The sequence below is a fragment of the Acanthopagrus latus genome, chromosome 8, assembly GCF_904848185.1.
Source record: "Acanthopagrus latus isolate v.2019 chromosome 8, fAcaLat1.1, whole genome shotgun sequence".
NCBI classification, from domain to species: Eukaryota; Metazoa; Chordata; class Actinopteri; order Spariformes; family Sparidae; genus Acanthopagrus; species Acanthopagrus latus.
Genome location: NC_051046.1, coordinates 5995625 through 6008989, shown reverse-complemented (window position 1 = coordinate 6008989; position 13365 = coordinate 5995625). Strand labels below are relative to the sequence as shown.

At 42.2% G+C, this 13365-nt stretch overlaps 1 protein-coding gene across 1 annotated transcript; it reads right to left on the bottom strand.

Annotated features, from left to right (window-relative positions):
* On the bottom strand, positions 1-10152 carry slc17a8 (solute carrier family 17 member 8). Its single transcript, XM_037106642.1, has 12 exons — positions 10081-10152; positions 8300-8602; positions 7273-7391; positions 6049-6163; positions 5255-5342; positions 4474-4560; positions 3298-3440; positions 3052-3201; positions 2810-2942; positions 2460-2570; positions 1782-1909; positions 1-1350 (listed from the first exon to the last, which is right to left on the bottom strand). Exons 1-12 carry the CDS (start codon positions 10150-10152, stop codon positions 1021-1023), a joined length of 1779 nt encoding a protein of 592 aa, XP_036962537.1. The 3' UTR covers positions 1-1020.
* Between the last annotated feature and the right edge of the window lie 3213 nt (positions 10153-13365).

Sequence of the window (13365 nt, the reverse complement as noted above, 5' to 3'; positions counted from 1 at the left end):
CTTCATTGAGATTTTTATTTTTTTTTTATGTGCTCATGATTGATCGCCTATACTGCAGCCGGCCACCAGGGGGCGATGGAGATGTTTTGGCCTCACATGTTGTCCATCTTTATACAGTCAAAGGTAGAAAACAATCTGACTCGCCATGTATCAAACATTGCAGAATTGCAACAAAAGACGGAACACCAGAAGAATAAATAGAGTTTACACTAAACGCTTCACAGAGTAACGTCGGCACTGAACTCACCGTCCATTTCGTCCCATTATGAGCTCAGAGCGCTGATGTAATGCTGGAAGAAGGGCATCGCAAACGGACGGTGAACTAAGACCTGCTCAGACGAGGAGAGTGAGCTAAGCAGTGATAGAGTGCAATCATTCAGCAACGGCAAATACATATAAGCAAAAAAAAAAAACAAAAAAAAAAAACAATAAGGCTTGTTACATTAACACTATGGTCTGCTGACAAACCCATTATTACATTCCAGAAGCACGTCTCTTTTCACGTTGCATAGCCGACACACAACATTTCAAAAACTGTTCACGTGGTTCAAAGTAAACTACAGAAAGTTCAGCTTGCACAGACGGAGTACGATCAGGTCTGAGAGTTGATATGTGTTTGTGATGTTCTGTTAACGCAGCACTAGTTGGTTCATGAATGTTGCTCTGGTTTTAATTATACTTGTCATGCTAGTCTACAGGGACTATTGGTGTAGATTAAATGGATTTTTCAATTTCTGATATCGTTGTTTTTGTTCATGGTTCTCTATTTCTAGTTTATAATAAATTTGATCTGATTTTAGCTTTTTTTTTTACTTTTGCAATGTTGAGTTTTCATGTGACGGTACATCACAGTTAAACTGGAGTCATGACTAAAAGTGAAATAGAGCCATCTTGAGGTACATGTGATGCTGCTGTTCCTGTCACTTCTCAGAGGTTTGATGACATCTCCACAGGTTTGAAATCTTCAGCTTTGACCAGTTTGAGTGTTTTGGAAGTCCTTTTGCCCCCTCGCAGGGCGTCTCACTGGTACCCGCCCTGGTAGTCGCCATTCCCAAAATGTTCCTCCTCCTCTTGCATGGTCGCCCCTCTCTTCTTTTTCCAGCCCTGTTTCCGACCAGACGAATCGTCTGTGGTTCCGTAACCCCTCTTGGGAACGATCGTGTTCTCACTGTTGAGCTCTGACTCTTCAGCCAGCTCATCTTCATCAATGATGCCACATTTATCCTCACTCGTGCTCTCAGGGTTGGCCCAGTCCTGCTGCTCTCCCGAGGCAAAGATAGCGTAGAAGATGACCCCTGAGTAATGCACCATGGACGCAATAACAAAGACGTTCTGCCACTCCAGACGAGTCTGTGGGGAGATAAATGGAGTCAATGAATTTCCCCTCTACAGCAGAAACACTGATCTTTAATGCACCTCTGAGGCTGTAAATCCACTGCCTCACTCACAGCATCAGAAAAAAAAACAACCGCAGTGTGTATAAAAAAAATGTACAGGGATATAAATTATTTACGAAAGCCATTCATGATATTCTCTTACAATAATTCTGCCGTTATGTTTTATACATACAGCACGGGAAAACCCATACTGCATGTTATTAAAGATAAATCAAAGAGAATATGAGATTGATTAACTCAAGCATTCATCTTCAGTTAAAGACATGATAAGAGCAAAATATCTAAGATGAACGACAGGTAAACAACTTATCAACATATGTATGTGTGTGAATACACAGCCTGAGCAAAACAGCTGCAGTGCTGCTACAGATAAGCTTATTATACCTTGTTTTTAGTCAGGGCTCCGACAATTAAAGGACACACCATTCCAGACAGCGTGCCCACCCCGTTTGAAATGCCCATCAGGATGCTGGCATAGCGAGGAGCAATATCCAAATGATTGACATTGAAACCTAAACAAGAAGCAAACACAAGAGCGGCAATTATGACTCCACTCCTTCTTTAGCATTTTCATATTTTGTAATAGATGAACATGGTTTAGATCCACACACAGGTTTTGATATTTTCGTCTGCCTTGACAACAATCTATAAAATATTCAGGAGAAGCGCCAGTGTGCATGTATACTGCATCACACCCAAAGGAAAAAGAAGTACTGCATTTCAGCTTTTGGAGTCTTTCACAATCAAAAAGAGTGAGAAGACTACGAAAGAAAAACAGTATCTCTGCAACGCCATGCGCATTTTAGTGTAACAGCCAACTCAAGCTTTCAGTAAAAGCCTCAGATTTTAAGTTTAGTGTTCGATAAAATGAAAGGTCTTAAATTTCATAGACACACACACACAAACACACACAGAGGTTTGCCTGAAAGTCACGTTTTGTCCCCATAATGACTTTTGGTCCTGACATTATGCCAGAGGTGGTCCCCAGTAGGTAACAAAAATGTACATACACACACACACACACACACACACACACACACACACACACAGACGTTGTTTTACCTGAGATGGCGAATCCACTGAAACCTACAGCCAGAACGAGGAAGGAGATGGCGACCCCTCGAGTGTGAGAAAATCCGACCACCAACAGCAGAGTTGCTTCCATACCAAATCCTGTAGAAAAACAATTCAACACCAGAGTGAAGGAGTGATTCAAAAGCTCATGTAAGACACGACATGATAAACATTTTTGAATACACGCAGATAAATGTTCAGCAAAGAACAAAAGTAATCTGATTTTATCTTGATTATTGGGCTCTATCGTACAGTAACACCAGGGAGTGAGTCATCTAGTTTTCATTATCAAGATGAAGAATGAGAAAACCTGTCGCTTCTAGTTTGTAGAGACGTACCTCCACAGTTCATGAGTTTCCTCACATTCGTGGTAGACATGATTTTGTTGCTGCGTAAGAAGTCAGCCAGCTGTCCTCCGATAGGAACTACAATTGTCATCACCATGTGGGGGACAGCAGACAGGATCCCAACCTGTTTTGAGGAAACCATCATGTAAATCAGTCCTATGATTAATTATCTGTCTCCATGGACATTTGTCATTGTCAGTGGAATAGCTAGCAGTGAAACTGTGAGGCCCAACCTTGCTGATGGGGAAGCCGAAGACTTCCTCAAAATACGCCGGCTGGCTGATGAGGAGCAGGTAAAAAGTCCAGCTACGGCAGAAGTTGGCCACGATGATGGCATAGACGGGCATGGAGGTAAAGAAACGACGCCAGGGAGTCTTGAATTTCTGTGATCGGGACACCAAAATGAATGGATGTCATTTATGCTGTGTGTGTCTGTGTTAGGTATCCTTACATCGGCAGCATTTTTTACACTCACACACCTCAGTCTTGCTCAACTGGCGCATTGTTTCACCGATAGTGGTCTCGATGTACGTCCTCTCCTCCTCAGTGATTGTGGGATGTTCAGCAGGACTACCATACGCCAGCAGGAGCCACATAACATACCATATGATCCCAAAAACTCCTGTCTCATAAAATGGCAACAACAAGGAAAAAGTGAGTGCATTCCTTTGTGCGCACGCACATAGGGTCAAGATTTTTCTCTATTTGTAGAGAGAGGCTTTGTAAGGGGCAGGACAGACTAATTAAAACAAGCGACGACCTTCTCTGGACCACAAGAAATTTTCATTATTAAAATGAAATGAACAAGGTATGAGTCACAGAGCTCAGACAGGAAAATGCTAATTCACATCAATAAATCATGAGATGATATCGCAGCAGAACCAGAGAAGACTTTTATTAAAACACGTTTGGCAAAGTATGAATTTGATGTCAGTGTTAATCATTTTAATCAAACTCTAAAGCTATTCAGATAATGCTTATTGGCCGACGCATACAGAGTGCAACTACCACAGAAACGACTTTGCATGTCATTAAACTGACACCTGGTGTATTTATAGACTCAACACCTGATGCACAGCCTACGTATCTCACTGCCTATAGAAGTTAAGAGTTTAATTCACTAGGTTCTCAGTCATCCAGGTCATGGTGATTCTAGGTGCTGTGTCATAGGTGACACGACGTGTTTCAGTTTCCTGAAGAAGTTTCATGTCTCATCCAAGAGGCTTCTTCAGTTCTGACTAACTGGACGGGAGTTGCAGGGTTTTAAACTCCGTGTGGGAGTTTCCTTACAGAGTCGTTAAAGACACGTGTGAGCTCTGAGTGTCAGAGTTGTTAGGGCCACTTTTCAGTAGTAGTCCTTAACTGGCCTTCATGTGTGTTGCTAGGGCTAGGTGAGCCCAGGTGTGAATGGTTGTTGTCTGGGGAGGGAACTCAGTGCTGCATTGCAGGTTGGTGATAACTGGGTGATAAGTAGTGTCACCTGCTCTCACCTGCCAACTATTTCTTGATTGTTTCTTGCGCCTCTCCAATCAGTTTGCAGCAGCACCTTTCCAGATTGTTCAGATGTACTCTGACTTTGCACGTGTTTCCAAAAGAGTGAGCGTTTGTTGTGATTTTATGAACCATTAAATGGTTTATTCCAACGTCAGTCTCACCGTAGATGTAGAAGACCGAAGACCATCCGACGTACTGAACGAGCACTCCAGCTAAAGGCATGGCGATCACTGCTCCTGCATAGGATCCTGGGAAAACAATTGGTGTCAGGTTTCAGTGTCAAGGTATTATTACACCAGTCCTCACATCAGATCTCAGTGATGATGAAATAAGAATTTATCAAACTTTCAGAAAAGTCAGACTAAAAGAAAGAAGACTCTTATATTTCATAAATCCGAATATTATATAGCAGAATTGCACAAAAACACCTCACTGTATAGAGAATATGTGTCTTAATAAAAAGAAAAACATGAAAGAAATGCATTATCTTCATTGAATACCCGCTGTCAAAATTAGCCATTGGCACAGTAAGGGTGTTTTAATGTGTTTTCTATTATCAGACAGCTCCAGTAGAGTGGAGCATGGAGCATGAGAGTGCTTTTGGACAGTAAGCAATGTGACACTTCATTTAGGTGCATAGAGAGAGCAGCTCCTTCAGAATACGCAGGTGATCCGTGTTCATTTACAGACAATGTCAAGAGGGTTTTGATGCGCGGGTTGTCATGGCACCAGTTGAAAGTGCAACGTGGTGATTTTAATTTCAGGGGCCGACGGCAGTGGACACAATCTGCAAAGCAAAATTTGCTCCCTCACATCCATCTGCTGACCAGCCCCTCTATGACTGATCAGGTTGTGAGAACAGATGGTAGAGACAGAAGTTTGTATCGGTGAAAAGCAGTCGGTGGAGTGTTTAGGAGCATTTTGACAGGAGGCATCGCTCACCACAGAATGAAGTTGTGGCCAGTCGACTCCGTTCAAGAGGTGGTGCCCATTTCGCCCACATCCCGTGACAGGCTGGGTAGGTGACACCCTGTGGAAGATGTCAAAGGGCTTCAGCTAAAGAAGTGGACATGATTTAAGAGAATAGCTCGACATTTTGGAAAACCCATGCAGCTGCTTTCCTGCTGAGAGTTGGATGGTACTGATCCCAGCCGCTTAGCTTAGTTTAGCCGAGCTTAAAAACAGAAACAGCTGGCCTGGCTACTCTAAGGATCACTAATTAACATATTATATTGTGCTTGTTGCTTGAACAAATGAAACGGTAGTTTCTTACACATGGCAGCCAACAACTTGTTTGGAAAAGATGTAGTGGAGTGATTGTGTTCATGGCCAAAGAGCTTCTCTGTTTTTTGTGTTGGTAGCCGCTACAGCCACACGTGCGTGTCAGTGCGCTCATCTCCGTCCTCCTCTAGGTAAAGGTTATCAGCGTTAGCTAGCATTAGCAAGGTTAACCTTTGCTAGCTAACGATGGCAGCGTTTGTAACTGACACACACTGCTCACTAACATGTATATACAACTACTAAACGTTTGGAAGGTTCACTAGTGCACAGACCAGCAACCACTTGAGGAGGCAGATGAGTCGAAGAGCAGCGATGTTGTTAAAATGAAAGGAACGTTATTATTAACACTTTTAACTCTCAGCAAGAAAGCAAGTAAGACTATTTCCTAAAATGTCAAAGTAAATATACAGTCATGGTTTTCACTCTTTTGATGCCACTAACATGTTTTCTCTTACCTCTACTAAGCCCTGCAGGATACGAACAAACATGACACAGCCGTAGTGGACCCTCGCCGCTGACGGGATGAACATATTGAGCACTGACGTCAGGAAAATGGCCGCCCCAAAGACCCTGTAGGAATACTGACATGTCAACATATTGTTGTCCACCTTAGTTATGAAGGTAGAGCATTTTCATGGGGAGAAATGTATCCAGATAGGGAAAATACAGGCACTGTTAAAAAGCTACACTTTCAGTTAAATAATTCCAATTCCTCGGCTGCTGAACATGCAAAAAATGTGAACTTCATCCACAGGCAGGCGAACAATTCAACATGGAGAACAAGAGACAACAAAGAATGAGCAGGAGTTTGTTCAAGGAAACATCTTAAGAAATGACTGAGGAGCAAACAAACTGCTCTTCCGTCTCTGAGCGCTGGTGTATATGTCTTAAACTGACAGGCAGTATATCTCCACACATCTCACGGTCAGAGCTTCTCCGTCTGCCTGATAATGAGACACATCTCACGCCTCTGCCTTTCACACACTGAGATAAAGACATCCCATTCAATCCAAAAGTTTGTGCCTCATCACGGCGGCGCCGCTTAGCTCCCCTCTCTTTTCTCCCTTCGCCTCATCCCCCCTTCCTTCTCTTTTTCCAAAACAACGTGTAAGTGACACTTGTAATATTCCAGTGGCTGGTGTTTCAGAAAGAAATCAGAGGCAGGATCTTTCATTATTAACTCTGTCAGTGGCGTGTCCTCTTTTCCTGTGAAGCTTTTATTACAGGACTGCTATCTGCTCCATCAGCACTGCTCACCGCACCGTGCAGCTTTAACCCTTTAAGCACACATGCTGAGGAACCTTTATCTTTATTTTGTCGTTCTTATGATCCTTACATGTGTGGTCAGGGCTGCAGAGACCATGACTTCAAAATATCAACAAAAGACAAAAAAAGCCTGATGTGTTTCTGCAAACTTCTCAGACATCAGTGTCTGTCTCAGGAGCCGCAGCAGCAGCAGCAGCAGCAGCAGCAGCAGACTCTGCACTGTGTTCATGGCTGCAACGATTTCATATCTTAAATTATGGATAAACCATCCAAGTAAAGGAAAAATTACTCTCAAAATAATCAAATTCCTTTTCTAACCCACAGCTGAGAAACAACAATGATCATGAGACAGTTATTGAGTCGTTACATTGGGACTTTTGACAGTCACTGCTCATGACGTTCATGTATGTCACCTGTTGGCAAACAGCTTGTTGGAGATGAAACCTCCGGGGATCTGAGTCACAATGTATCCCCAGAAGAAGGAGCCGTGGATCAGCCCCACCGTCTCCGGGTCCCAGTTAAACTGAGCTTTCTGTAGAAGGAAACAAAGAAAAGCACGCGTAAATTCACCCATTTAGCACCAAAATGCATCAGTTTGGTTTATTTAAAATGTTTACACTTTAGCATCTATTAATAATGTTAACACTGTAGTATTCATTTGAAATGTTTACACTGTAGCATTGCTAGACCATTATTCATTCTGTTAACTGCCCACTATTTTAATTAATCAGATTCCTTTCAATTTTTCCACAAAATATCATGTGTGTATTTCTGTTGTTGTTGTATTATTTATGTAGCATTTAATTATTATTACACAATGACTATAGTAATGATGTAGTACGAGGCTCATGTCTTACATCTTTATTTCTAGACGCAATTCTGTTTCTAAATGCAAATTCAAGATGTAAGAATCTTGTCTATCACATGGTGACAGAAAATTATTTTTGGTTAGGGCTCCAACAACATGAAAAACATTCACACCCATGAGAATCACATATATGGAGTTATTTACAGTTAAATGCAGATATTTTTGCATTCACAGTTGTTTTATTATTTGTAGTTTATATCTATTTTACCTTACTCTTATTGTTGTCTCTATTTTTATGTAATTATAATCTCTCTATGGTGTCATTTCTATTCTATAATTGTAACTGTAACGTGCCAATTTTCTTTTGGGGGTCCATAAAGTATTTCTAACTTATAATATGAGTGTTACATATGATACATCACTGCCAATTATGATGTGTGTATTATGAAAATGATAATTTTGTGAATGGTGGCCTCCACTATGGCAGGTCTGGATCCTTCCCAGTGTTAACTATTTGGCTACAGCCTTATTTTGGTGTATCCTCCTTTCTCAGCAACAAGAAAAACGACATACATCATGAAAAGTTCTGAAGAGTCCGTGACGCGGGGGTGCTGTCTGGTGGATGTAGCTACCTGAAGCACAGGGGTCCCATTGATATAGACTGTGTTGTTGTTCACCATCTCCACAATTGCCACACCGAGGTTGCAACGGATGCCAAAGGAGATGCAGAAGCCCAGGCCGCTGAGGATGGCAATGATGTAGCGCTTGGGCAGGCCGCCACAGCTGCAGTCCAGCAGCGGGGCGGGACGTGGCGCCGATGCCACCGGACGCCCGTCCTCCGTCAGTTCAATGTTGTCCTCCTCTTCTACATTGCTACCATCTATTTTCCTGAGAAGAAAGTATGAGGAAACAAATCCACAGTAAGAGCAGCAGTGCTAGTCAGTACTTTTGTGTCAACATTGCAATCGTTTTTTGTCAGTTGCTTTATAAAAAATGCAGAAACACAAATGACAAAGTAACACAAGTCTCTCTGCTCTCTTTCTAAGACAGGAGCTGAAGCCAAGACACGTGACCAAAAAGGTCACAGCAGCCACAGTTATCGGGTTACTTTCAGGTGCATCACTCTCCACGCCTGTTCCACTACCCAGAATTCATCTGTCACTGTGCCCCTGCTCCCCTGATCTGCTTTCACCTGCCAGTACAGTCGTTCTCCCCAGGAAGACACAAACTAACAAAAAATGGGATCAGTTTTTGATATTGAGCTCTTAAATCCTCACTTATTTTTAGGAAAGTGTGAAAAGAAATCGGTTGAGTCTTTGCAAATGTAATGACTTGTTTGTTTTTTATAGAATTTATTGCATTTCTGTGGGAAAGAAAATATTTTACTATTGATTAAAAACTTTGATCAGTTAGAAATAGAGCCCAGCAGTCTTGCTGTGGACACGATTCTTTGAAGGAACGATGTAGTTGGCAGGCGTCTCTCATGGAGCAGCAAATAAAGATCTGCAGCATAAACAGTGAAATGCAATACAATTTTAAAATGTTTTATGTAGTTTTAGCATTAATGTACACTGCAACCAGTCTCATAGGTGACTGATTAATTGTGTGTTCATTTTGTGAAATGTATTTTACAAATTCCCACACACCAAAATTGTGTTTTTGTCACAATATTTTGTTTGTTTGGGCCATTTTAAAAAGAAATAGTTGTGTTGGTGATCAGTGTCAGTGCTCTTCACATCAAATATTAACTCCTGAGATGAAAAATGCAACAAAAACCTTTTGCAAAAAACAAACAAACAAGGATTTTTTGATGTCTTATAACTATATTCATCAACAGCGTACACCAAAAATATTCACATTTTTCATTTTTTCGTAATGCAAATCAGTACATTCTTATTCCAGAACATGCATATTAACAATGTACATTCCTTTTCCAGGAAATTGCCTACTTGGCGCTTTATCTCTTGAAATGACAACAGTCCTCGTTATGTGTGCCCCCGTCACCGCAACACACTCACACGCCTGTGAAATATGTATCAGATATGAAATATGTATTAATGTCTTAAAATAAAATCTGTGATCACATCACAAGGCAATGCCTGGCAAGCACCAGAATCAAATATTTATTTATCGCCAGGATCTCTGAGAACACGCTGGGGCTCAGTGTGCTCGCTCCCCGGCTCTCCGCATCCCTCTGATGTTTCAGCCTCTCTCTGTTGAGCGTTCTTACAAAGTTGTTTTAAAAATTCATCTCCACCCTGAATGCAATACACGGATAATGAGTGGAATGCTGATTTCATCCCGTGGAGTGTGGATCGAACAGTCTTGCACACACACACACACACACACACACGCATCCTTCCCACCACTCTGCACCCTCTCACCTTTGCAGTTTTCCGAGCGAGTCGCCCACTGTGTTCTTCACTTCCTCCTTTCCAGGCTTCAGCACCTGTTCCTTCAAACCTGTTAACCCACCAAAAGGCATTTTTGTTTCTCTCTGCTTGCGTTGTTTTTCCCTCCTCCTGAATGTGTTGATACCTCACTACACTTTGCTCTGAGAAAGGCGACAATTAAAATCCCCTAGAAGCTGTTCTTCATCCTGCCTGAGTTTGTGGCACTGGGGGGGGGGTTGGCTCCACCTTTCAGCGGTGCCACAGGTCCCTCAGAGGTAGGACAGACTTTTCCTCTCCACCTTTCTTTTCGTTGTGAGGAGAGGATTCGGTGGAGAAGTGAAAGGGGAGGATGATGTTGAAGTATTCCTCAGTAAGCCAGAGGCTCTGGAGCTTGTTTCATCTCTGGAAGATCCAGTTGAGAGGAAAATGGATGAATGAAGGAGTGTAGTATCCAAAATCTAGTCTCTAGACATTGCGAGCCCCCTTTTGTCTGCAGCTGAACTGAATGGACTGCTTAGATCTCCTCTCCATCTCATAACTCATCCATCGAGGAGGGGCAGGTGTAGCTGGTTTCACGAGACCCAGCCCCCTCGCTTTACTCATCATCCTCATCCCCCCACCTCTGCACCACCCCTTCAGCTAGTTCATCTGATAGCAGCCCAGTAGACCCACGTTAAATTTGCATGAGCTTGACAAGTTGAATTGAGGAGAGACAGGAGTAGCTGGACGGCTGTGGTGTAAAATGGGAGCAGGTGAAACCTTAGACAGAACCATCAAGTAGCAGGTTTACTCTCCTGCTTTTCCACGACTGCTGTTTACTGTTTCTACATCACTGGGAGAGTGACCGACATCATCCCTGAACGAAGCACGAAGCCCTGTCGTTCATGGACTGAGCACTATGCATCTCACCATTCGACACCCACAGGCATTCCCTGAAAAATGCTAATTTTGCCAGGAGGGCGAATTTTCATTATTTTCTCAGAGCGAGTTTCCCTTTTTTTTTTTTTTTTTGCAGACAATCAAATATGCAGCATTTCAGGGAGACTTTAAAATTTAAACAGTAGAGATGGTTTGGGCCGGAGCCGTAACAGGATGGTGCTGGTACTCCAGCTGTTTTCTGCACTCCATAAATAAACTGGGGGCTCGCTCCCCAGTGGGCGCTCCTTCAATAAAACAAGGTTCTTCACACCAGAAACATCACAGCTCTATTACAGGAAGCTGACAGGAGCAGCCTGTGCAGCTTCTGATCAGATGCTTCTTCAGAAATTAGACTGAAGTGAGATGTGTGTACTTGTCTCTGTGATCTAAACAGCAGCATGGTTGTAAACACATTCATACAATTTTCAACAAATCTACCATCAAAACCTAAAATACTTCAACTATTAATTTAAGCTTTTGAATAACAGGCATTGCAGCGAATGCATCACCATGTGTTGATTACTGGTGGGGACATAAGGGCACAGATCACCTCCCTGGTGCCCTCATAGAATGCCCTGTGGTAGATGAAACATGATAAAACGCAGAAAAAGGATGAGAGAGAAAGAGGGGGTGACATACAGCAGAGGGACACAGGTCGGCTTTGAACACCAGGAGACTGCAGCGAGGACACGACCTCTGTTAACAGGGTGGACGCTGTACCAGCTGAGCTACCAGGGCGCCTCCACGTCTATTATCTCATGAACAAAAACAGTTTTCCTGCACGTGTTGTTGTTTGTTGCTCTCAGCCACAGCTGGTTTCAGAGGGGGCTTTCGGTGCACCTTATGGGAGCACTGATAGTTGATGAAACATGATTAAGTGCCATCTAGGGGTGTCCCACTGTGCCCTTTTTGCACACTAGCGTAAAAAGTGACAGGGGAGAAAAAAGGTAATTTCAAAAAGTGGGACATGTTCCCAGTGTCCTCAGTGTAAATGACACCTATACAGTGAGGATGTAAGGCAAACACTCTCAGTGGAATGGCACAGAGATGTAAATTATTTCTAAATGTAATGTGTCAGCCTGAGGCCAGGGATGTTTTGAACACACATTGTCCCCACGTCTTTCTTTTTCTGAGCAAGTCGCGCCTACCATCTAGTGTTTGGAATGAGGAAGTGACACATCATCTCTGCAGAGAGACACAGACAGTGTAATCAATGAGTGATGGAATTAACAAAGTTCACTGCTCACGGCACTGTGCTGTTGGAAGTACTATTTTAAGGTACATTTCCATTTCTGGTCTATTTATAATACCACTCCACTGCATTCACAGTAAATCTGAGCAACGTCCAGGCTGATAATAAGTCGACCTCTAGTTCATATGTACATGTAAATATACTCTCTCACTGTTATGAATTTAGCTTTAAATGCAAATCTCTTAACCTGGTGCCTCAAACCTTCACACAGTAAACAGCATGACTCTGAGCTGTGTGCTCTCTGCAGGCACACAGGTCTGCTTCACTCAGATTTAGTTAAAAGTGCATAGAGGTTATCAGAGTTTTCCCAATAGCCTGGAAAATTGATGGTCGCATGCTCCCATGCCCCTGATTTAAGTAATTATCTTTGCAGAGCATTGCATTGATTCTTGAGAGTCACTCTTGTGAGCCATAGTGCTGCTTTGGATGTGGGTCAGGATCATTTATAAATCAAATCACCAATCATCAAGAATGTTGTCTTTTTAGATTTCAGTGTCCTGCAGTTATTAAAGTCCACATTCTGGTTCCTGACACCGACAGTCAACAATGAAGAATTCACATCCAGCTCAAAGAGCGTTGTCATTTTTGAACGCCTGTAAACATTGTCACCTTTGAACACATCCTGTGGTTTAAACACAGTCCACACTCACTAGAGGGAGTCCTTGAGCTTTGTCACTCCTCTCACCAGTACATTACAGCATGAAACACCTCACTACAGTTAAGTATGCTGCTGTGAATAAATAATATATCTCAAGGCTGCTGCCACATGTAACAAATTTGACTTCAGATTTCAAACTCATATTTTTGACATTTAGCCCATTTCCCTCACAGCTGAGATGTAAATTGTTAAAAATACATTTACATGTAAAATATGAATATTATCTATATCTAAATCTATATATCAAATCTACATGTTACATGTTATAGCTTTACAATATTTCCGTTATGGGTTTTGGTGACTGTTCAATGAGACAACAACACTAATGTGACTGTTGTCTTCATAATAACATATTTTCACTGTCGTATATTTGATTAGTTTTAAGACAAACTGCAAATTTCTTGAATTTGAAAATTATTTTTTAAATTGACAAACATCATATCTGTAGTTCATGGCACAATTCTACGGATGCCGAGA

What these genes read in the sequence shown, in the direction of transcription:
- slc17a8 (XM_037106642.1), bottom strand. Translation starts at nt 10,152, where the DNA reads ATGCCTTTTGGTGGGTTAACAGGTTTGAAGGAACAGGTGCTGAAGCCT. An exon ending in GCCAGTTGAGCAAGACTGAG is followed by an intron (nt 3,202 to 3,297) that starts GTGTGTGAGTGT and finishes TCCCGATCACAG; the next exon opens with AAATTCAAGACTCCCTGGCG. An exon ending in GAAACTCATGAACTGTGGAG is followed by an intron (nt 2,571 to 2,809) that starts GTACGTCTCTAC and finishes GTTTTTCTACAG; the next exon opens with GATTTGGTATGGAAGCAACT.